The sequence below is a fragment of the Vanessa cardui genome, chromosome 2 (genome assembly GCF_905220365.1).
Source record: "Vanessa cardui chromosome 2, ilVanCard2.1, whole genome shotgun sequence".
Lineage (NCBI taxonomy): Eukaryota > Metazoa > Arthropoda > Insecta > Lepidoptera > Nymphalidae > Vanessa > Vanessa cardui.
In genome coordinates, this window is record NC_061124.1 from 13148914 (window position 1) to 13175162 (window position 26249).

At 32.1% G+C, this 26249-nt stretch overlaps 2 protein-coding genes across 12 annotated transcripts in view; one reads left to right on the forward strand and one right to left on the reverse strand.

The window, feature by feature from the left end:
- LOC124541245 (anoctamin-1) overlaps positions 1-15662 on the reverse strand; it is a 29461-nt gene extending 13799 nt beyond the window's left edge. For 2 of the 11 annotated variants that reach the window (XM_047119132.1, XM_047119156.1), the window contains exons 1-10: positions 15056-15662; positions 12107-12204; positions 8040-8153; positions 5756-5972; positions 5189-5254; positions 4481-4549; positions 2051-2211; positions 1345-1513; positions 1035-1155; positions 258-369 (exon numbers count right to left, since the gene is read on the reverse strand). In XM_047119132.1, coding sequence (XP_046975088.1) covers positions 258-369; positions 1035-1155; positions 1345-1513; positions 2051-2211; positions 4481-4549; positions 5189-5254; positions 5756-5972; positions 8040-8153; positions 12107-12204; positions 15056-15286 — 1358 coding nt within the window. In that variant the 5' untranslated portion in view covers positions 15287-15662. Of the gene's footprint in view, positions 1-257; positions 370-1034; positions 1156-1344; positions 1514-2050; positions 2212-4480; positions 4550-5188; positions 5255-5755; positions 5973-6168; positions 6213-6406; positions 6430-8039; positions 8154-12106; positions 12205-12446; positions 13040-15055 lie in introns of those variants that run through there. The other 9 variants (XM_047119164.1, XM_047119188.1, XM_047119149.1 and 6 more) reach the window with 9 other exon arrangements.
- A 556-nt stretch (positions 15663-16218) lies between these two features.
- Positions 16219-26205, forward strand: LOC124536498 (dolichyl-diphosphooligosaccharide--protein glycosyltransferase subunit STT3A). The gene is made up of 13 exons (XM_047113057.1): positions 16219-16482; positions 16714-16881; positions 17068-17228; positions 18534-18731; positions 19383-19574; positions 19935-20088; positions 20280-20357; positions 20707-20867; positions 21446-21610; positions 22213-22401; positions 22917-23136; positions 23601-23789; positions 24245-26205. The coding sequence occupies exons 1-13, from the start codon at positions 16380-16382 to the stop codon at positions 24388-24390; spliced, it is 2124 nt and encodes a 707-aa protein (XP_046969013.1). The 5' UTR covers positions 16219-16379; the 3' UTR covers positions 24391-26205.
- Positions 26206-26249: the final 44 nt, after the last annotated feature.

The window sequence follows — 26249 nt, forward strand, 5'->3', positions numbered from 1 at the left end:
TAATCTTCATTTTTGAAATAGTACAATAATTTTAAAAAAAAAGGTATAGTTGTAAATAATCAAAAAAAAATTGGATGACTAAAACCCCTGTCACACACATATACATATATATTATTAGTTACACCATAATCTACTTTTTAGGCTAAGCTGGAGAATAAAAAAATGTGATATCAATTATTATCAATACAAAAATCTAAAAGACGATTAATAAAAAACATGTTATGTAAACACATGTCATAAATACAATTATGTTTTACCTGGGCTTGTTGGAGTAAACAGTGGCAGCAGAATATATGACGCATATGAGACCAACAACAGACGCGGGTATTAACATGTGTGTGTAGAAGCCAAGCCATGCGAAATATAAACCTGAAAACAATTACAAAGTATAATAACGTACTATGTAATTGAAAAATATATACTATCGTAGACCTTATGAAATGTCACTGATGTTATTGAAATTTGATTAAAGTTGTAGATTCTGATATAAGTCAAATATTCCATCGACATATAAATAGCTAGTTTCAGCCAGCGGCTTCGCTCGCGTTTAATTGGGTGCCCGTCAGAATTGGCCATACATTAAAGTAAGTAAAGTAAAGTAACAGCCTATAAATTTCCCACTACTGAGATAAGGTCTCCTCTTCCATTAAGGAGAGGGTTTGGAACATATTCCACCACGCTGTTCCAATGCGGGTTGGTGGAATGCACATGTGGCAGAATTTCGATGAAATTAGAAACATGCAGGTTTCCTCACGATGTTTTCCTTCACCGCCGAGCACGAGATGAATTATAAACACAATTAAGCACATATATATAGTGGTGCTTGCCTGGGTTTGAACCCGAAATCATCGGTTAAGATGCACGTGTTCTAACCACTGGGCCATCTCAGCTCTGGCCATACAATATTTAAGCAAATTTTGACAAGACAAATTTCATTCAATTCATTTTAGTGGTTTATGCGAAATAAATCAACAGACGTAAAAGGGTTTCATAAACATTAATAATATGTTTTATATATAGATATGGGGTGTTACCAATTTTGACGCCAAAATAATCCTTTACGTAATCCAAGGGCTGATACTTGAGACACTTCGAAACGCTCGCCCATTCCGTGTAAAGGAGATGACGCATTGACCCCGGCGTTTTCAGATCACCCTGTACGCAACAATATCATAAAAAAATATACAAGGTCACTTACATTTCTAGGACATTTAATAACAAAAAGATTAATTAATATACAGTCTGAAATTTTAATTTAATTTAATAAAACGAGATTAGATAACATTTATTACAATTTTAGATTAAATAAAATAAAAATATTCAATGGGTATAATGTCTCCTTACATCGTGCAAGGGGTACGCGGCGCTGTACGTGTTGTTGGAGATCAGTCTGGTTATTCCGAAGGCGAAGTCGTCACTCGCTGATTCAGAGAACTTCTTGCGGTCCAAGATAAACTGGACTATGCGAGACCTGATCGAAGGCGTCCAAAAGCATTCGGCTGATGTATCAAACCTGGGAAATCAATTTGAAGTTTAGGACAAAATTTGTTGAAACAAAGTTCTAAACAGGAAAAACAATTATTGACTCGATTAATTAATTGACCATCCCTTGGTCTAAACCAACAAGAACTAGACTTTCAGAAACATTTTTTTCGAGGTTTGTCTTCTTTGTTTCCGCATGATAAGCGTGTTTCCCATTATGTAACAAAAAAATATCGATTTAGATAACGCAGGATTTGAATTATGTGGCAAACAAGGTTTAAAGTATACTTTAAGCCCGTCTGTGTAGGTACCACCCACTCATCAGTTATTCTACCGCCAAATAACAGTACTCAGTATTGTTGTGTTCCGGTTTGAGGGGTGAGTGAGCCAGTGTAACTACAGGCACAAGGGACATAACATCTTAGTTTCCAAGGTTGGTGGCAATTTGATGACGTAAGGAATATTTAGTATTTTTTTACAGCGTCATGCCTATGGGTGATAGTGACCACTTACCATCAGGTGGCCCATATGCTCGTCCGCCAACCTATAACATGAAAAAATTACTTACAAGTATTCCTTGTCCTTAGAGTATATTGCAGTTAACCGATGCTTTCTCTCCGGGAACAGCGCGGGATCCACTCTTATCTTTGACATGATATTATCCCAACATTCGTCTATTTTGTCTATAAGACTATTCGTCTTCTCGTGAACATCTTTTAGCGCTGAAAACTAAATTATTAATACAAATTATTGTAATTATTTCCAACATAACTTTACATATTATTTATTGATTACATGAATATGGAAGGTTAATATATTTAATTCTTGTATTTTTTCTATATTAGAGAAAACTTAGCAATGGAAGAAATATAATATGTTGAATATTAATAATGCAATCTTGCTTATTAATGCATGAATTACAATAAGAATACTTTTATTAAATAATAAGAAGAATAAACCCTCGTGCTGACTTTATAATCACTGAATTTTTAGACACAATATCATGCATAAAGAAACTTGATAGTATGAATCAAATAAAAATAGCATTAATCGATATTAAAATAAGAATTATATATTTGACATTTTTTTTTATTTTGAATTTCTCATAAAACTCTCTTTATTCAATCTGTCACTACTACGATATGACAGCTTCGAATACCACGATACGTACCTACCATCGCCCTATAGTAAAAAAACTCTTTACGAATTCGTCTACAACGGAAGATAAAAAATTGTTTAATGGGAAAAATGTATAAAATGTAAATCGGAACATTATTAACTAGAATTAGTATTCTGTAAGAAGTACAATCTCACTTCGAATCACATACGTAAAATTCTGAAAATCATATAACGTTAGCTTAAAGCGTGTATCATTTTAATGCTATAATAATTATTGAAGTCATTTTACATATCACTTCCTCGTATTTCACGACCGTGATTGGCTGAATTACGTATTTGTTATTACAGAATAGAGATGTACATTACCAACAATAAATGACATCAATTAAAAAATATCTCGGATATATGATACAAGTATCATATTATAATACGCGTCACATGTTCAATACAATGGATCTATATGAGTTTTACTACAGGGCGATGTTATGTTATGTAATAATCATTCCATTACTACCTACTAAATCTACCCCAGTCACCAATAACAACAAGTCACCATCACCACCACTCCGCCGACAAATATCGCAACATTTTAACGCATCGTACGAAAAATTTAAGCAGTAAATAAAATTTGGAAATCACTTCTGATAAATATGCGCATTTCGTCTTAATCGTGTATTTTTCTCCCGTTTATTTTTAGCATACAAGTATTGCTTTTAAAAATGCGTTTAAATAATACCAAATAAGAAATATTACCGATTAACTTGAAATTGGTAACTGATTTCGTCACCAGGCGTTAACTTAAGTTAAATAATTTATGTGACATTTCACATTCATCTATATTGCAAATTTAATCACTATCGAGTGAGCGTAGCTACAAAAAGTAAAAGAGAAACGGATACCAAAACATATCAAGCATTCCTCTAAAGCAAAATAATCTATATTCATATTATAAATTGGAATGTAACTCTGTCTGTCTGTCTGTCGGTCACAATTTGATGAAATTCGGTACGCAAAATGAAAGGCAAACTTGAACTCCAAAAAGGACATGGGCTACTTTTTTTCCTCACACATGACAACCAATCTCTGAAACGCGAGCCAAGTCTGTAAACGACTAGTTATGAATATGTAATAAACATGTTGGCATTTTAAAAACGATTAATTTTAATGTTCCTTGCGGTAGACTCCTTTAGGCATATTAAAACTTAATCAACTATTAATACCTTTTAAATATACATTTTTGATACAAATAAACACCAAAGAAGCTACGCTCAATAACACAATATCATATCAAAAGCTTTATTACAGTGCCAAAAGCAACCGATCCAACAATACCTGACAGACATTACTTTAAGCGAATCATGCTATTATTGCATATTAAAAACCACCTTTAATACCTTATACTACGAACAATTAGGGCTATTCTTTCAAATGATTCACTTAATAGGTATCATGCGCCAACATATTACAGTCAAACTAGTAGGAAGCTAATGCAAAATTGAGCCAAATGAATACTCTTCAAATTAAAACATAAAAAATGTCTAAAAATATATTGTTCCCTATTACATAAATTTCAAAAATCGAATATGTTAACCTAACCACCACCAATACAAAGATATTATTAGCATAGCAATCATGATCTGGCTTTACCTGTAACCAAATCGTTATCCCATCACCAAGGAGAACTAAATCAAATTGGGATGGGATGCCTTGGTGTTACCAAAATAATAAAAAAATCGGAATAAATATGGCAACAATTTCTACCAAAACTTAATGTCAATGATTTATTTAAATTCTAAGTGTTCGCCTACATCTCCAAAATGTTCGCATTTCAAGCTGTTAGATAAGCGTGTACGCATCCGTAGCGACGACAGCTGCATACCTTAGACATATACATCGCAGCATTCAGTATGGCATTCGTCCGAGCCCCCTTTCGTATCTTACTGCATTCCTATGAACGTACACACGATTATAGTGACAATGGTGCGTCTCCACTAAAATATTTGGCAATTTATGTGTTCGCAACAAATCCAAAAAGATTATACCAGTATCTGAGTCACCAAAACATTGTGTCAACTTTAAGCAATTAAAGAAAATTGTTTACAACACAAAAGTTGCCAATCTTCGGTTTGTGGAAACGGCTAAACACGTGAATCCTTGACAAGTTCGTCAAAGACAAAGCCACACGTGTGATTCAGACAACAGCATACGTGTAGTGTGCATTATGCTTTGTGAGTTTAAAATATTTCAAAAATTTACGCACCTCATATTTTTATACACTCAATAGTATTTCATTAGACAATTACAATCGTTGTTATTTATATACTAATAAATAAATAGGTCATAAAATATATTAATCAGATACATTATATAAAATAAATAAACAAAATATAAATTATCATAAATCAATAGATAGAAATGAAAATATTTACTTATAAAAATAAAAAGCTTATTTTGAAGCTAAATACTAAGAATTTGCATACGTCACAAAAACCTCTAAAACACTGACTTTTATAACATATTTTATTTATCTAATCATTCACATTGATTCTTAATATTTGTTAGGAAACCAAATTATAGCCGAACTTACTTTCATCGGCATTCTTAGTTTGAGCACTTCACTGTAGTCTCTCAGCACCGCTAATGGCGCGTGTATCTAAAAAGAATAAAAAAATTTAGTGCCTGTATTAAAACAAAATTTCTCGTATAAAACCTTATTTCTCAAAATACAAAGGCAATGGAGCGCGCGAAACATTTTCGTATCTACCAGTAGTTGTTGTAGTTCGAATACTTTATTATGCAGTTTAAAACATAGTGCTGCTTGTTCAGTTATAAGCTCAATTTTTTAGCAGTTTTTCACATTGCAAGCAAGTAAGAACTACACATAATTGACTATGAAAATTTTTAATCATGTCTCAATTTTAACTTCTCTCAAAATTTTAAACAGGGATGAGAATCTCTGGAAAAATCCATCTCAAAGTATAAAATCTAAATGTAAACAATTAAATTCGTCTTTATTAAAGTAAGTACCCCTTCCAATCTTCATTTCATAGGTTAAAAAAAACGTAAGGTTACAGTCGGTTCCAAAAGATTCTACCGAGAATATATTTTTATCATACAAGTAATCTCTGTCAATGAATATTTTTTTTTAAACTACCTTAATAAAGTGCAATCCATATAGTTCTTCGGGCGCTTCTTTTTCCAGCTGCAAACCCTCGTTCTCAAGATTCTGCTCAAATATTCGCCTGTGCTCGTATGCCTCTGGAGTGGTCGCGTCATCTTTACCCGCCTCCCACACGAGCACAAAGTCAACCGACCGTACTCTATCGTTAAACGTTAACGACGGATTGTTAAGTATACCTCCCATCACTATCCTGGAAGGGGAATTATCTGCATTACAAAATCGTTGTTATTTTACTAATGAAGTGAGAAGACGTGTGATCGGCAATTCCCATAGACATAAATAATAACGCTCTTCTAAATAATAAACACTTCTGACACCGTCAATGCGCCAACAACCACGGGACCTAATTCGATGATCCTCGTTCCTGTCTCTACATTAACACTCACCCTTCGAACCTGAACACAGCAATAGAAACTCCTTTCTAATATTATAACTGACGAGTAAAATCTTGTTCTAAAATTATAATTTAAAAATATACACAAGTTTTCCTAATTTAAATATGGTACGTATTGATTAATTTAAACTTAGTAATTACGTATCTGAGTGCGTTAGTGGCATGCGAATGGTAAATAATAATTAAAACCTTGATTAGGCACATTAAAAGATACAATACAATCACCTCACCTTTTCATTCAAATAATACAAGCATTAACGAACAAGAAGCCGATATTTAAGCAAAACAATGCACACGCAATACTAACAAGCGTTGAAGTAGAAACAAAGTTGAAAAGCAGTAAGTGCAGTTCATATTACATTTACAAGTAATAAAATCATACATAAATTGAATGATTAATAGATAAGGTAAATGATTATTGATTTAATTTTTATCACAAAAAAGAATTTAATGACTTTTATGTACGCCATAAATTTAATGTATAGTTCTTTTGTTTACAGAAAATTAATAACAGAAAACAAAAATTGTTTAACCCGATTGCATTACAAATCTTTACAGCTGATGTTCTTATCAATGTAATGTATAATATTTTTTTATAAAATATACATAAATATTTATTCATAAACTATTTAAATTAATTTCATAAAATTCCATTAGTTACAGAGTCACTCTTAAAAACCTAATAGTTTAATACGATGTTACTGAGTGATACCAATGAACCGAAACTTGGAAAAATGAATTAGAAGATCAAGTGTAACTAGTGATAACTTGTTTCTATGAATATAGTGGGGCTTTCGTTTCCCGTTTAAAACCTGTACGTTGTTACTTTCTTAAATTATACTACTTTTTACTACATTTAATAATACAGAAGTCCATCGAGCTCATTCATAATTAAAAAAGTAACAAGTCCAATACACTGGTTGGAATTCTTTGTATAATTTAAAAGAATAAATATACTGCACTTTTTAATATGTATTTAATGAATTACTTTCGTTCAACAATAAATTATTAATTTTATCTTATCAATGACTGCCCCGGGCAAACTCAGAAAATCTTTTCTGACAAGAATTTGTCTTTAGATAGGGTTAGACACAAATTGATGAAAAGCTTTTATTTTTACCTTGGTAGTCGTTAAATTTATGCTCGAATGTTTCATAAATTTGAATTTGATACAAGCAGTCGCTTGGTTTAGATTTGATGGTGTAAGAAAGATTCACACATACGAATCGCTTTCATGTTATTCGTAATGAATGTTACAAATACCTCCAAGCGCATTTATGAGCTGTCCATTTAAGTTAAAAAGAAAATATTCGCGAAATCGTTTCTGTGGTCAACACTCGAGAAAGGCTTATCTTATAACATATCAATAACAATTGTATGTAAATGTTGGCGAATTTCTGATGAATTGCATCAGTTGCAAACACAGAAATCGTCAACCATATAGATGAAATCACACAGACATATATAAAAATGAAATCCTGAATAAGTGTTAATTAGCGATAATGTTTTATAATTTTATTTCAAAATCAAGCATCATTTGCATGATTCTCGAAGACGAACCTGCAATTAACTATTGTAGATAGAGACTAGGAGAATATACATATAATATACTAGAGGAATACAACATCAACAAAACAACAGTCTGTATTTTTCCTACTGCTGGGCTAAGACCTCTTCACCCTTTAGTTAAACTTTGAGCGTTTTAAAGATAAACGCTCCAAACTCGAACAGTCTCTATCGACAATTTAGTGATGTCAAACTATACTACCAAGCGGCGTGATTCGATGTGTTTAAGTGTATCTGTGCATCTAAATCATCTACGTGCATTCTCAGGGACTTTGTCCGAGTGTGTCCATTACTCACGAGCAATGATTCGCCACTGGTTTCCCATTATTGTTGGTTACGTCCGTCGGCGCGGCTGGTAGTCCGCAACCACAATCTTCAGCGGGACGAGTGGATGCTTCGCTACCGTTGTCCCTGTAATGTTAGTCGTGGACACACTGCTGTATGGATGTAACCCTTTTTTGTATTGACTCATTCGAAACTTTATCATTGAATAGATTTACGAAGAAAATTTTCGAATATCATATAGATTTGTTATGTGCAAGTTCGTTATTACACTGTAAAAAGGATCTTTTCAGTTAAAGATTAAGAACTAATTTAGCTCATCAAAATGACAAGTTTATATGTACCCATAATATTATTTCGAAAATCAACTGGTAAATTGATAATGGGTTTAGGAACAAAATTATCAACATCCGTCATTATTTTTTCAGGGGCAACTTCGTTATTACATTTATTGCATTATTTTAACAAACGGCATATTAGTTCTGTTTTAGAACAGATTGGTTAATTAACATAAGTAACATTTAGAGAATCGCTGAAATCGATTTAATTCCTAAGACGATTTGAATAAGAAAATTGTTAAATTATAGATACGAAGCGAAATGTTTTGCAGTACATAAAACTGTTCAATTGGATCGCTAATATGGAAACGTCCTTGTAACAATTACGAGGTATTGATTCCATTTGATTCTTGTATGATATTATCATGTACAAGAAGGGTGTTGTTTACAAACCCACTAAATTGAAAGAAATGCTAAAAATTAAAAATGTATTATAATCTATTTAAACTGACTAGTATCTGAGGGGCTCCAAGAATAATAAGTTACAAAAACATGTGTTTTTTTTTCGGGAAACACGCCTCCATAAAAAAACTTATCTTAATATAAAATTTGACCCAAAGCGTTAGAACCGTGATATACAAGAAATGTTCGTTCGATATTATTACTATTGATTCTAAAACTATTCGGAATATACTCAAAGTCTGTTATCGGTAAACAAATAATATACGTATAAATAATATAACCAAACATTGTATTGATAAAATGGACCAAGATATTAATAAATTACGTATATTTATTTTGTAGTAAAACTATTGAGTCTATTTTATTAAAGATATATATATATATATATAATATAAACGTCTGATACGTTTTGAATTATTACAGCTTCCTTTTTTAAGAAATCATATAACTTTAGGCGTGACTAAGTAGCAGTCTCTCTCTCACACGCCCACTCGACGTGAATACAAATTATTTCCACTTTAAAATGTACTAACTAAATAATAATCACCTAAACGAATTATTTTGAACCCTATCGATATTAATAATAAGGTACAGATTCTAACTAGGTTTTATTCTAGTGGTGTATTTATAAGATCTTTACTTATCTTTCAGTGGATGTCTCTACAAAGGAAATCAAGTAAACATTAATCAATTAGCAATGCTACAACAAAACTCAAATCGATTACGTCATCGTTTATCATCCTAAAACTGATAGGGGTAATGCACTCATGACAAAGAACAGTCACTTCACTATTCCGTTTGAATAAAAAAAAATAATAACTTTAAATACTATAGTAAAACCTCTTTAATAACACTTAATAATATTTACGTGTAAGAAATAGCTTACACAGTTCGTGTAAAGTGTATTATGATTTACCTAATTTGTGATACGACTACAATTATAAACACTACCAAAATACTTGTTAAATAGACCTTCATACTGTTGATAACCTCGTTGGTCTAATATAACAGAGTAATGAAATCTCATAAAAATCGAATAAAAAAGTGTTGAAAATTTCTCAGTAATAGTGCGGAATCTGAAAGTTGAAAGTTTAGTTGGATTCGGATGTACGTAAGGACTAGTCCTGCGCCAGAACTCTTTCTGTCCTCAAGGCAAGACAAAACAAGTCATCTTCGTCGTTGCAGTCCCATCGAATTATGTTGGTGATGGAATAGAGTTTCTGCGTTTGCGCATACGCTTGCATATGGATTATAATGAATCCTGCGTATTTGGCTGGTGTCTTGAGCTTGACCAGAAATCGATCATGACAACTTTTATTATTAAACTGTTGGTAGACTGACATAAAAATATTTTATACTTAGTAAATTTTAGGACATATTAATTTTTGTTAGTATCACATTTTTTTTTTGTTTAATTATTATCTTTATTAAAAGTATCCATAATCCGTTAGTGTCACTAATTTTATTATCCAGTTTGGTTATTTACTTTGTACGGTTATTTATAATACATGCATAATAATTATGACTCACGACATATAGGATACTGAGTTAGACTTTGTATACAGTCGAGAATTTGATTGAATCGTTTATTTCCAATGCGAACATAATATCTATACATAAATAGGCAAAGAAACAGTTCAGTGCTATTTTATTCCGTTTGACGATTTTTTCATTTGCCTATGTGATGATTTTCATCTTGTATTTTAGGTTTAGAGTTGTCATTAAAAACCGAAAATAAGAATAGATAAAAGATGTTCAGAACATGAGAATTTTGATGTGCTTCTCCAAATTAGGGCTATTTAAAATCCCAAACTTCGACAAACGACAGACATTAAGTGGAATCTTTAACGTTCAAACAAAGAATACCATGCTAGATTCCAAATATGAAATGTGTTACATTGAAACAATGTAACAAATTATTCTAATTAGTTTTTTAAGCGTAAAATCTGAATTTTAATTTAAAAACATACAAACTTATATACTGACATCATCAACAAGACATGATGAGCAGAAACGTATAACCAAGTTAACAAAAATATTATACGACTGTTTTATTAATCAACATTTATATTATAGTATAATTTAAAAATAGAACATTTCATTGTAATTAAACGTAGAGTAGTCTTTAATCACATAAACAAGCTTTATAAATAAAAAAACATCGACAATACTACACAATACAATATAGTACAACACTAAAGCAGGGCAGTACACATAGCATACTAATTGATCATTACACCAATTAGAGCAGATTTTGTAGAGTGCTAAAATTTGGAAGAGTAAAGTAGCTAGAACAAGACGAGGCACCGATATTACGAGTCTACTTCCCATTCTATGGCCTCGAAGCTACTTAACCAGTATCTTAGATTATGTTTTTATTTTGACAACTTGGGGCAAGAGTAACTAATTTCAAGCCGATTCAATATTACAATTCAGTACTTTGCTATTAACAACTGCCAGCCCTTTTAAGCGCGTTATATACTTCATCGAATGCAGTAGTATACTGCGCACGGAAGTACCTTTGTATCTTTGACGTATAATAACTCGACATAATAAAAAATGAAATACAAAACTTCCGCTAAACAGGATAATTCTGTACCGCTGACCAATACTTTACGTAACTGTTATATTTGTTAAACCTATGTTTCAATTATTTCTTCCTATCACCTCATTAGTGCGTTCGATTGTATTAAATCGATACAATTTAAAATAAACGGTGTTGTTACAAACACATGCGTACGACACAGGACAGAAAGACCAATGACATCACACATATGCATACAATTGACATTAAAACAACGGTTAGCAATCACAATAAACGCTCATCTGAGAAACTTTGCCTCTTCGGGGTATTTCTATCTGATTATGACAGACAGACATTCAACAAAAAAAAACGTACCTACAAATGTACCAAACATATAAGAAGGCTACCAATTCTTTATGAAATATTTGCAAGCTTACTTGTATTCAAGTTTACCGGAAGATAGTAAACAGACAAGCAGAAGCAGTTTTAATATCGAAGTCTCAAAGCACATAATTTACCAAGAAAAGAAAAACTTTTACGTAAAAACGAAACAGGGACGGAATTGCATTAAGAGTCAGGACTGGCTATTAAGGGTGGCCAATTTGCGAGACCTCTGCTAGCCACATTGAACACTGGGCAACATAAAACTTGACGATATGGAATATGTAGCGAAAATATAAGGGGTAGCTTGTACTAAACGGCTTGTACTGAAAATAATGATATACAGACTAGTAACCTATTGCACCTAATTGGTAACAAGGTTTCGATAATAAATGGAATGCTTATTGCAATGTCATTGGTTCAACAGCTAAACTCACCGGTCGGTATTCATATCCTGAGAGAGGTTGTCCTGGTAAGTACTCAGCACGGACATCGCGTGCAGATCAGCGATCCTCTCCTGCGCCGCTTTCTCCGTCTGACCCAAACAATATATCGAAATCAATCACACTTGCCAGTGAAAGATTTTGTAAATAATCATACCCCTATTACCATGTAAAATATTTGTCGAATATTTACGAAATTGTTTAAAAATATTCAATTCACAGGGTGACCTTGTTAATGTTTTTATAATTACCTACAGTTTCGCCTAACATTGTAAACATTGAGACTACATCAATAGCTTACTATAAATATTAGGAAATATTGTCGAATACATACACAATTCGCAATCAAACTGTCCAACTTGTCTTTAAACCCATTGGATTTGAATTAATTACTCACTCCGTATTGCTAGATTAAACTATAACATATAAATATCATACTTTATTATTTCCGCCTCTCACACGATTTCTAAAAATTCTATTTCGATCGACATCGTATAAAACATAACATATCACTTCGATAACACTCCTCGCGATCATTTTGTAACATTGAATTCAACAGACCGCTCTTGTAGAAAAACCTGAGAAACTGACTACTGACCTTGGTCATTTTACACAGCCTCTGTACAACTCTGAATCATCTGTATTTGATTAGTTTAAGTACACCTAATGACAGAGACCATACTCTATCTTTAGCGTATATTCTTTTCTATATCATTATACATTATATAACCATATTCGATAAGTGGCGCCAATTTAGAGATTTATCTCAGTTACGATTCAAGATTAGAACCATCATCACTTTTACGAGCAGTGACAAAGGGCAAAAGTGTTTAAAAATACATTGTTTGCAATTTTTATTACTATAATTATTTAATAAACGTTAAGAAATGGAATCACAAGTTCTCGTAAGTTTCAGAAGGAGATACGACATATATTCTTTTCAACACTCCCGAAAACAAAATTCACATATAAAGGTATACAAAATTCCATTAAAAAAATTGCTATAAACTAAAAAGTCGCGGCTTTTTTTTACGTCACGTTTGCTAAACGTAAAACTGGCGACTATTTAACGAAATTGCTGATTGCACTAATCATGTGTCAACACGCACACCACTGTGGGTCTTTCTTTATACACTACAATGTAGGTGTCACAGTTTTTGCTATTATCTTTATTAGTTAATCACCCTTGGGCTTTGGGTTCAGACATAATTAACTAATATGTACTCATAAAGTAAAGTAACTTTATAAATATTAGTAAATTAATTGTTTAATTACTTGACTATATGTCAAAATAATGTATGGCCTACCATTTTAATATCCACTATACAGCGTGTTGATAACATGAGGCATTGAGTTATTGACTGAATTATTATAAATATTTAATTAGATATTTTTTACTTGAACATTAACATAAATAGAAATATTATTAAGTAATTATTAATAGTAATTTATTATTTAATATAAAGGTCATATTGTAAAGATACTGTAAACATTGATAATGATGTATAATCATTTACTCTTCGCATTTTCTATAGTGAATAGTCGTTATTCATAATTAAAATAATTATCATTAACCATAAATAAAATTGTATGTCTTAAAATGATATTACAACACAACTTATAGGAGTAACTAAATAACCAATCTCAGCATTAACTATACTATTATATAAAACCTTTTTTGTTTGATTATGTTTTCTAGCAAATACAGATAATAAAGAAATCTTTTATATATCCAAAAACACTTTATATTTATGTATGCCAAACAATTTTCTGATGGCTCAGAGATGTGCACTAATAACAGTTCTTGACTAATCTATCATAATATAATACAACACCATTCTCATAAACTACTTTTATGCAATGATATTTTACTTTTGCAATTCTGATAACAGTTTTGTCCTCATTTAAAATTTGTTCTTTTCACAAATCCTTAATGAATATCATAGATCATTCAAGCTCTTATCCAATGCAATGTTAAATATGTTTATTTGGCTTTTGTCCTCTTGTGGTTTGACTGTTATCTACAGAAGAATTTGTTGTTTTCTATAACCGAAGTGATTTAAAAGCTAAGTATTATTATTAGTAAGAAAATACATTTGTTTATTCCTATATATAATAGACCTAAATATAAGACCTAATCATGAGTTTAAAAAAAGAACCAGCCCAATTGTTGAGTTTTTTTTTTGTAGTAGAAATATACTTTTTTACTGTATTCAAATTAAAATTACATTGATCATTGACTGTCTGATATGATGAATACAAGAAAAAATATGTCTCATAAAAAGGTGTTTAATTCAACCATAATTTAGTTATTAGTTTAGTTTATTGACTACCCTTTAACATTGTGTATTAAACTACAGTTTTCTGATGGCACAGCTAATAATGAATTTTAAAATTAATTTGTTATTAAGTAAAAAGTATCTGTGTGTATTTAACAAAAAACTAATCTTAATATAAAAACATATATATGTATAATAATTAGCTAACTTTTAAAATCCTGCATTTTTAATTGCTGTTTGAATTAAGTTAATGAAGTTAGGATTTTTATTATAGTAAACAACTCATATTTTGCTTATTCACTAAATAAACAATAAATAATTTGAAACTTTGTACCACTGTTTGTATTCATGCTCATATTCCAGCCCAGAAACTTCACAAAAATTAACTGACAAAAGATATGGCAATTATTACTATTCAATTAGTATGTACTTATATGATATTAATAACTTAACATATTACTATATTAGATTCAAATCCCACACAAATATAATAACTAAATTCTGAATTAATTGTTTTTTAATGACTTAAGAGATAATGATGAATGAAAGCTAAGAAATAAGGCAATCTAAATAAAGGTATCAGATTGAAATATTTTATGTATGTACAATAATTATAAACTCAAAATCTTAGGCCATTACTATTATTACTTTAAAATAAACTTACTTCGTGAAATTCTCCATCTCCATCTTGGAATAACTGTTGGAACGCAAGCTCATTGCGCTGTGCATCAGATAGAAAGGATTCAGTTTCCGCAGCGTCTGATGGCTTGTGGTGAATCTTCACACTACCAGCAAATATTGGAGTCGCTATCTTTGGCGTGAACACATTTTCTTCGGGCCTTTCTAACAAAGGCTTTGGGATATCTTCTTCGAGAGAAGGGTCTCCGTCAGACATTACATATAAATCACTTCACAGCTAATCACTCTCAGTATCACACAGAATACTTCGATCACTAATTAAACGTTCTTATCATGCTTTAACTGTAACTTCGAGACTGCTTCGAGACGATTAGTCACCGGAGAGAAAAACCAAAGTAAGCTTCGGTAAACTGTTCGAGACAATATTGACGTCAAATATAACAAACAATAACTATTTCTTATTTAATCTAAATACCCACGAGTTACGTGATAATTTTATCAGTCTTGAAGCTAAAAGCGAGCGAGGCGAGAGAGATGACTAGAGGTAGAAAAGACAATTGAATCGAGAATCCTACGAGAATCGAGCACCGAGCTTAATTTAGCAACTTCGATTTCTCATGTGTCAAGTTGTCAATTGTCAAATGTCAACTGTCATTTTGACTTGATTTGAGGATAAGGCACTGATTTTTGTACCTAGGAAGTAGTATGTAATAATTACGATAAATTTGATAGTATAAAAATAGTTAATGTCATAAAAGACTTAAATACTGTATAACATAAATTGCTTATTTATGCTATACAGCATTTGAGTTATTTTTAAACATTAAAATATCAAGCAGTCAGTTTATAACTTTTCCGATATGTATTACATTTTCAACATCAGTCTATCATTATTCATTACAAATCGCACTTTTTTAAAAAATAAGTGCAACAGATTTTGAGTAAAGAATATATAAGAACAAGATGTTATTGACATGTTCGGCATTAATAAATTCAAATTATAGCATTATACTTTGAATACTATTCTACGAGATTAAGTAAATAAGTAATATACAATACAGATTTAATGGTACAAATAATGTTTAAGTTTTAATTCGATTTCAAATAAATAGCATCACAGTATACCAAAAAATTATTAAATGAGTTGGCAGCCTCGGGCAACACTCTGTGCCACGCCGTTAATAAGCTGTCACTTGAAATGACTGTAACGTCAAATCGGCTAAAATCAAGTTGCCTGCGTCGGTAAATCTAAGATAGGTTGCCGGCGAAAATTTTCATGCAATTTATGTTTCATACTTAGTTGTTTTTATTTATGTATTAACAATATTGCATTGATATAACCCAACAAAATGACTGTGGAGGTGCAGAGCAAGGCGAAGCTGTCTCAGCTTTCGTCTGATAAACAACTAACATTCATAAAGTTAGCTGTTTTATCGATGGCAGCAATTTTATGTAAGTAAAATCGGTTCTGATTTCGTATGGATCTTAATCAAATTGTTATAAATGGTAAACAAACATACTATTTATAAAAAGTCTTGTTTTGTTTTACTGACGTGGTCCAACTAAGATAACGAATGGCGACAACATGCTTTATGCTGACATGAAAAATTCTATAAATATAAAAAATGTACTCAGTTATTAGAATCCTATAGATCTAAATTTAATACATACTAATTATTTTAGCTTTCGCAACCCGTCTCTTCTCTGTTCTGCGATTCGAGAGTGTTATACACGAGTTCGATCCGTATTTTAACTACAGAACTACTCGTTTTCTTACGGAAGAAGGATTTTATCAGTTCCACAACTGGTTTGATGATAGAGCATGGTATCCCTTAGGCCGTATTATTGGAGGTAAGTCAGTATTTTATTTTTATACATTCAATGTTGTCAAATGTGTTTAAAAACAAAATTTGTATATCTTATCATCTTTCTCTCTACCGCCCATAGTCTTGGAACTGATTGCAGATTATTAGAATACATTTTAAAAAAGTTGTAATGTTTTTGTTACTAGTGTTATAAATAGTTTTTTCACTATAGGTACTATCTACCCTGGCCTGATGGTGACGTCTGCTACACTCTACAACATAATGCAGTTTTTGAATATAACTATTGATATCAGAAATGTCTGTGTGTTTCTGGCACCATTTTTCTCATCTCTCACAACTATTGTGACATATCTACTGACTAAGGAATTAAAGGTTAGTTTAAAAATAAAATAATGCAATTAATCGAAAAGATCTTTAAAATTTATTTGTTATTAATGGCAATAAAATTTGATACATATGCAATGCAATAAGAACCACAGCATTCTCAAAGGCATCAATGATTTCTTGTTAAAAGAAATTACGTAAATAGTAATTACTAATTCTTTAATAGAATACAAGCTGTGTTTAAAAACTATATAAAAGTAAGGTAATATGAATGATAATAAAATACTTAATTTTATCTACCATGCATAAAATTATCAGTAAAAAAATATTTCCATCAAACAATAACTGTGATTGTTGTTGATAGTGAAGTAATAAAATCATAATTATGACAAATACCATTGTTATGCTTGAAATATAAATATAATAATATATTTCAGTTATAGTGATCTTATAAATTAAACAACTACAAAAAATATTCTTGTAATTTACCTTCAAATCAAATGTATAAAGCTTTTAGATGTATGTAGCTGAACTCATAAACCGTTGGACTGATTTTGTTGAAATATTTTATGTGTTATATTTTTTAATTATATAATTACACAGTCAATAACATTCTTATTTCACTTGGACAAAGTTAAGCTGTACACTTAATTTTTTATGCATTTTTGCATATGACTTACAAACTTACTTTTTTAGTAACTTTTATTGTTTTTATTTATTTTTATAAGTCATACTTGTTCCCATCTAAATTTTATTATTATGAGTATTTACACATAATCAATTTTTTTATAGCTGCATTGTATATAACATTTAATATAGTTAGTGTACATTCTATCAATTTTATCTATTAACAATATATTTCACTTGTACCAATAATGGGAATCCAGTTATTATGTCATAAATCCGAAAAACATTTGTTAAGTTCCGTTACTCTGGACACCCAAAAAACCCCCAACCTACAACTGTGTATTTGATGGAAGATCTCTTATTGTTGCTAAGAGTTTTAAGTGTTTAAGGCAATGTTATATTTTATTTTATTAACTTCAAATATATTTAACATATTTGACAGCCTCCATGATCGAGTGGTGTGTAGACCGGTTTTCATGGGTACACCACTCTGAGGTCCCGGGTTCGATTCCCGGCCGAGTCGATGTAGATTACCATTAGTTTTCTATGTTGTCTTGGGTCTGGGTGTTTGTGGTACCTTTGTTACTTCTGATTTCCATAACACAAGTGCTTCAGCTACTTACATTGGGATCAGAGTAATGTATGTGATGTTGTCTCGTATTTATTTATTTATTTAATGACTGTACTTGTGCTTAGTTGTGTAATTAATTCTTGAAAACTTAATAGGATGAAGGAGCAGGCTTAGTTGCAGCTGCAATGATTGCGATCGTTCCTGGATACATCAGTCGTTCAGTTGCTGGAAGCTACGACAACGAAGGAATCGCTATATTCTGTATGCTGCTTACATATTACTTCTGGATCAAAGCAGTTAATACTGGAACAATCCTATGGGCGACTATGACTGCATTGGCATATTTCTACATGGTGAGTGTTGTCATTGTATTTCTTTTAATGGAATTGTGTGCATAAAGTAGACTCATTATATATTTTTTATTTATTTATCATTCCAAACTAAGTACTTTCTTCTTGTAGAAAAAGCCATTGGCCAATAGCTGTACAGTAATGTTATATAAATGTATCATTAAATGGAAATCACTTTTTAATGAAACATCTTTCCGACGATGTTGGTTCTTCTAGAATAGAAATACATCATCATGTGTAATTCGCTATTTTATCATATGAATGCAAAGATTTTTATAACATCACATACATAAGAAGTTATAAATATTTTCATATTATTAATTTTAATTTGATTGTTTGTCCATATGTTTGGACATAATTCATTGCATATAAATATTCAATGAAACAAAACAATCATAGAACATTAAGACGAAAGATTCACACAGGAATGTTTTAATAACATTTTTGTTTTTGCACTTTTGTACACTATTTATAAATATTTTTATGATAATTGTATGTAGTTATAGACTTTAAGCTAAATATTTATTAAAGTTAATTATTTAACATAATATATATATGTATGAGTTTATGTTGTGTAAAACAATGCAGTTGTATAAATTTGTTCAAAAATTTTGTTGAAATCTGTTTGAATAATTTATTTATTTCGTTAAATAGGTATCCTCGTGGGGAGGCTATGTCTTCCTCATCAACCTCATCCCCCTTCACGTGCTCGCCCTGATGTTGCTGGGTCGCTTTTCAGCGCGCGTTTATGTCGCGTACAGTACCTTATATTGCGTTGGAACCATCTTGTCTATGCAGATATCATTTGTAGGTTTCCAACCTGTACAAAGTTCGGAACATATGTTGGTAAGTACTACGATCCTTATTACTGACATTCACATAATATACACATTTTGAAATTGATACATTTCATAAAATATCATTTTTCAGCAATAAGATTCACACATGTAAAAAAGTTACAATTTACTTACTGCATTTATAAATATTTGTAACTCCTTAAAGACTAACAATGTAACACTATGTTGGGGCTGCCACACACAAAAATAATAAAATAGATAATAATGCTATGCTCCTATTTTCTACCATTACACTGCTGAACTCAACCAGAACACAACTATGATAAATATCTATCAGTATAGTACACATACATACCTGGTACAAATAGTAATAGGTGTTATGATAGCTTTAATGTAACGTTTTTTCCAGGCTCTTGGTACCTTTGGCTTATGCCAGCTATACGCCTTCACGCAATACTTGCGTGAGCATTTATCTCCGGCCAACTTTGAATTGTTATTCAAAGCTTTGTTGACAACACTCCTGGCAACACTCGGCACAGCGCTTGTTGTTTTAACTGTTACTGGTTAGTTTGAATAATTACATAATAGAACATTCAGATTAATTTTGTAAATGATTCAAAATTGCTTGTAAAGGAATGCTTGAAAAAGTTGTTTGTTTTACTTTTAGCTATGTAAATGTCATATCGTGAACACTATAAACTTTAATGCCTTAGATTATATTTTATGAGATTTTACATATTGTTTTTATTTATAGGTAAAATTTCGCCCTGGACTGGAAGATTCTATTCTCTGCTAGACCCTTCATATGCCAAGAACCACATCCCAATTATTGGTATGTAAATTTTTCAATAATAAACTAAACTAAAATAATGAATATATAAACTGCATTTTTTTTTAAATCTGCACAAAAATTATGTAACTAAAGTGTATTTCTTGTATTCTGGTGTCTTTTTTTTTTCATTTATATGTCAACACCAAGTCAAGTGTCAACATCAAAGTTTAGATAAAATATATATCTATATAAAAAAAAAGTAAAGTCAGGATGATATTAGGAATAATATGGGGATGAAATTTAAATGTTTATTGTAAAGAGTTTCCGCTGTAGGTCGGAAAAATATTATTGGTGACCAATCTTCAAATAAATCATAGATAATGTACTTAATTAATATTTGTATTTGCAGCATCGGTTTCCGAGCATCAGCCGACATCGTGGTCATCGTTCTACTTCGACCTGCAAGTGCTGGTGTTTCTGTTCCCCGCCGGACTCTACTTCTGCTTCACGAGACTCACCGATGCGAATATCTTCATAATACTGTACGGCGTGCTTAGTATTTACTTTGCGGTTAGTTGTTTTTTTTTTTTTTTTAATTTATATATATAATAACGAAAAAAAAAACCGAATGGCAAACCATTCAATTTTATTACATACAACAAAACATTATCATTATTACTTTTTCATATTCATTCTTTTATATTCCCAAGGAATTTTATTGAAAAGACTTGGTAATCAATAAATAACTTTTAATTATCCAATTTGGTATTTTGGTCGTTCGTGGTAACCGAACGTTCTCTCACACGAATATTACAAAATTAAAAAAAAAAAAAAAACAGTAAACACCTTGGACAACTACCCACTCTTAAGAGCCACCGATATGAAAAAAAAAAAGACAGCGAAACCAGATGTCTTCTTTATTATATCCATGCTTCTGACGTCTACATACAGTAGTTTGTCAATTTAGGTTTTTAATTGTATAAATTCAATTATCATGATGAAAAAGCGAAGCTTGAGTGCGTCGAGCCGACGTCGAGCTAACTCCGTCGACTCCGCGCGATGACTCTTACACTTTGATCGCTGAAACCCCTTCTGGCGCTCCAGAGAGGGTTCTACAAAACTCCCCGAGCTAATTCCGAGGTCCGCAGGGCGTGATGGTGCGGCTGATGCTGGTACTGGCGCCCGTCATGTGCATAGTGTCGGGGGTGGCCGCCTCCAGCCTTCTGAGTCTGCACGTCAAGGACATCGAGCCGAAAGTCGAGAAGCACGATAAGAAGAAGAAGCACGAGAACAACTTCGTATTTAGATCTGAGGTAGGAATCGACGGGTTTTTTGGTACGGTAGAATCAGTTATAATCATTGTATGTGCACTAGGAGTAAGGATAAGCTTATAACGCCATGTTTCCGACTCCGCAAAGTCAATAAATCCTTCTTGGGGCAAGGTATCCGTTTCTATAATAAAATTCCGCAGACATTTTTAACTTTGCCGTTTAGTCAATTCAAATCGTTTGTAAAAAATAAATTGAAAAATCATATTATTCGATACAAGATTTTATAGATGATAAAAAAGCGTGGAGTTAATACCTGTTGACTTCCAAGCAGGATACATTAATTTAAATAATTGTATTTAATTAACATGACGTATTTTTTAAATGTTAAAAAAGAGTAACTACTGATTTTCTTGTCGGTTCTTCTCGGTAGAATCTACTTTCCGAACCGGTGGTAGCTTCACTTAATTGTAAAATGACGATTCAAAAGTGCTTATAAAAGCCTACTTGAATAAAGTTTATTTTGATTTTGACTTTTGGTAGGTTGAACTAACGAGTCAATGGCTCAACTTTTTGTATTGCAAATGCGATGCTTTCCGTGAGCGTTGTGTGCAAGTCTAGTGCGTGTCTGACGAGTGCGCTCGCAGGTGGGCGCGCTGTTCGTGTGCGTGCTGGGCTGCCTGCTGGTGTCGTACGTGTTCCACTGCACGTGGGTGACGTCGGAGGCGTACTCGTCGCCGTCCATCGTGCTGTCGGCGCGCGCGCACGACGGCGCGCGGATCATCTTCGACGACTTCCGCGAGGCCTACACCTGGCTCAAGATGAACACCCCTCAGGTACCGCCACTGACATCCTCCTTACGGAACTGTAGGCTATTTGACAATGCGAGAAATATATTGTGAATTATTGTAATCAGTGTATATTATGAGTTTAAAAATGGTTATTTACTAACGAAAGTTGAAAATAATACTTAATTTATTCAAAAATCCATAAATAAAAATGCATTTTTCAAACGTTTGTCACGTGACACAAAACGCTCCTGATTGGCCGGGGTTATGATGAAGTCACTTTCTTATAAACCTTGCTTTTCTACTATATGTACCACAGATTAAAATACAAGAAAGTGACGTCATCGACCCCATTGCAGCCCCAAGTAGCGTTTTTGCGCGCTATTTAAATATGGAATTTTTAATATGATATTTTTCGGCAAATATGTACTAGAAATAAAAAAATCTACTTTTACTGGGTTCCTTAACTTCTACTTAATAATATAAAATTGATTTTAAAAACCAGTCAAATAGCCTATTGTGAATATAATTAATGTAAATAAAATTTAATTTTTTTGCAACAGGATGCAAAAGTGATGTCATGGTGGGATTACGGCTATCAGATAACGGCCATGGCGAATCGAACGGTAATAGTGGATAATAATACTTGGAACAATACGCACATATCGCGCGTCGGGCAGGCCATGGCGTCCAGCGAGGAGCACGCCTACGAGATCATGAGGGAGCTGGACGTAGACTACGTGCTGGTCATATTCGGGGGACTGGTGGGGTACTCGTCTGATGGTAAGCAAACATTCAATATTTTTGAATGACGTATAACCACTTCGAAATTCCTTTATTTTGTATTTAAAATATTTTTTAATTTGTAATCGTTTTGACCAATTTAAATAAATTTGAAAATAATAATTATAAAGAAGACATCAGACACAAGTGCTTAGGTTAAAAAAAAATTGGGATTTATACGTGATAGCTTGCGTGTGTATGTATATATTATATTGTCTATATATCCACGCGATCTCACAATTCAATAAATCATTAGAAATGAAATGATTCAATTTTCTTACAAAAATCCACCAAGTACGTAATATGTAACTATAACATATACTCCGCACACCTTCACCGGATGTTTGGGTCTAAGACTACTTTTGACCAGCCAATGGCTCGCCTCAGAGCCACGCAGACGGGAGGTGAGGGCGGCAATGATAGTGTGTGTATATGTATGTATATGGTAATGTGTATTTGCGCAGATATCAACAAGTTCCTGTGGATGGTGCGCATCGGCGGCAGCACGGAGCGCGGCGCGCACATCCGCGAGGCCGACTACTACACGGGCGCCGGGGAGTTCCGCGTCGACGCGCACGGCTCCCCCACGCTCCTCAACTGCCTCATGTACAAGATGAGCTACTACAAGTTCGGCCTCGTCTACACCGAAGGAGGTGACCGCATTATTTTGTTATAGTACGACACAACTTAGATGTCGCATCGGCAAAATTCGTAAAACCGATCATATCCGAATTGAGTACGCTATACCAAATTATCAATATTTATTTCTCATGCGAATATGATCTTTGCACAAACGTAATAACTTGTAATATCATATGACCTGATTTGTTCGTCAATTTGACGCGTGGATTTACATGTACTTGCTTACTCTGACGCGTGAATCTATAGCGACGAATAGCGTCGAATGGCGCGATAGGGAGCTATTTCTATTGGTTGTGTAAATCGTCAGTAATCGGTTTTAATTTCATTCCATTGCATTTTCCGATGCTACATCTAATTTGTGTCCTACTATACGTTAATACTGTCCTAGTAAATGAACCAAATTTCGTATTGGAACGTCATAAGTAAAGTATAGAGCAATGTTCGATGGTGTTCGTCTCCCCGTCAGGTCGGCCGCCCGGCTACGACCGCGTGCGCGGCGCTGAGATCGGCAACAAGGACTTCAACCTGGACGTTCTGGAGGAGGCCTACACAACCGAGCACTGGTTGGTGCGCATCTACAAGGTGAAGCCTCTCCCCAACCGCGGCCTCTGAGCGACGACCGAGACCGACTGTGTGCTCGGTATATGTGCTCCGACTAAACATTTCTTTAAAAATTTATCAACTCCGAAACCCGAGAAACGAATCCCTCTGAAAGAAATTTTCAACGACTTTTTAGCTCAAAGCGTTGGAGCTAAGCATAAAATATTTATAATTCTGGATTAATGTCGCCTAAATCGTGTGAGATATAAATATTATGTAACGGTGTCACGAGTGGCGTTAGAGGAGCACAAAACATAAACATTACCGCAGTTGAAATTTTAATACGAACTGTCGTCAGCTGTGACAGTGACCCGTTTAGAAATAAATAGTTAATGTGATGTTACATTATTGTAAAGTTCCAAATCTTACCCACAATGTTTGTTTTAAATACTGGAGAGCTAGTGCATGTGTGAAGATTATTAGTAGAAAAGGAATAAGTTATTAATAATGTTGTGCATTGTGTAAATTGAATTAAACATGCTAAATTCCTAAACAAATAGTGTATGGAAACTTGTAAAGAAATAATTATTAATTTCTTATTTATCTCATGGGCAATTTTTGATATGTTATAAATAAGTACATTCTCATGTCTCAATAGAGTCGCAAAACTTTCGATATTTCGCATAGATATCAAGTCACAAATTTATACAATTGAATTAAAATGATCCTAAATTTTAACTAATTCACAAATAAAAATAGGTCTAATGTTTTTTAATATCAATTATGGCTTTATGTTGTCACAGTTTCCGAAGTTAAGGTGCAGGAAAATCGATACTAATTTATTTAAATATGTTGGTATGTTTTGAACCTTTTCTTTGATTTAATAGATGTAGCAAAGGTTATAAAATTATTCATTTTCTTTCATTTTTATTGCACTGCCATCTCATATTTGCATTTATATTGGTTTGAATTAGTTCAAGACCTCACATTAAACCATCAATAACATGTTAGTTTAAGTAATAGATTTGAATATTGCAATGTAATTAACATTATAAAATTAGCAATTTGACACATCCTATAAGCTATGAGCAGAATGTCAATAATTTTGATAAATTAATATCCTTCGTAAAGAAAGAACAATAATTTTATTTCCTTTAAAACCATGACTTTCTTTAATTTTACTATAAAATATTTTATTTTAAATCAAATTTTTTTAAATGATAAAATATTAACATTTCATTATTATCACTTATAACAATATAAATTAAAGTGCTTGCCATTCCAACACATGTGACAGGCGTGAAATCTTTTTGTGTCCAATAGAGCATATTTCACTCTAAACTTGTCATTGGAACACATACTCAAATTCGACCTCGAGATCTCATTGCTTCTTAATTCACAATCATCTTACTCATAACAGTTGCGATATGAACTTGAACATCAAAATACAAACATGTTTATCAAACATTTAAGAGATTGTTAGTAATTCTAAAATAATAAAAATTTAGATTAATCAATGGTCTAATATGTCAAAATTAATGATTCATTGTAGTAATGAGACAAGTTAATTGGTGCTCAGTATAGAATACAATAACAAAATATTTTAAGGCCTTGGTAAATAATTCTCGATGAATAACGCCTTATTTTATCGTATCGCACAAAATATCTTCTAAAATACTGTTAGAAAATTAATATGCGAAAAGTTACATAAAAAAAATTGGACAATTTTAATAATTAAATCACTAGATTAATGTATGATTAATGTAAATGTTATGTTGTAAAAATCATGTTTTTTATTTCAATAAAATAATATATATTATGTATGTATGTGAATTTAAAATATACTTTTTTATAATAATAGTAAATACGAATTATTTCAAAATTATAGATTGTATTTTAATATAGAAATTCCTTTCGTTTTAAATCATGTT

What these genes read in the sequence shown, in the direction of transcription:
- LOC124536498 (XM_047113057.1), top strand. Translation starts at nt 16,380, where the DNA reads ATGACTGTGGAGGTGCAGAGCAAGGCGAAGCTGTCTCAGCTTTCGTCT. An exon ending in TGTTGTTTTAACTGTTACTG is followed by an intron (nt 20,089 to 20,279) that starts GTTAGTTTGAAT and finishes TTTTATTTATAG; the next exon opens with GTAAAATTTCGCCCTGGACT. An exon ending in ACTTCGTATTTAGATCTGAG is followed by an intron (nt 21,611 to 22,212) that starts GTAGGAATCGAC and finishes GTGCGCTCGCAG; the next exon opens with GTGGGCGCGCTGTTCGTGTG.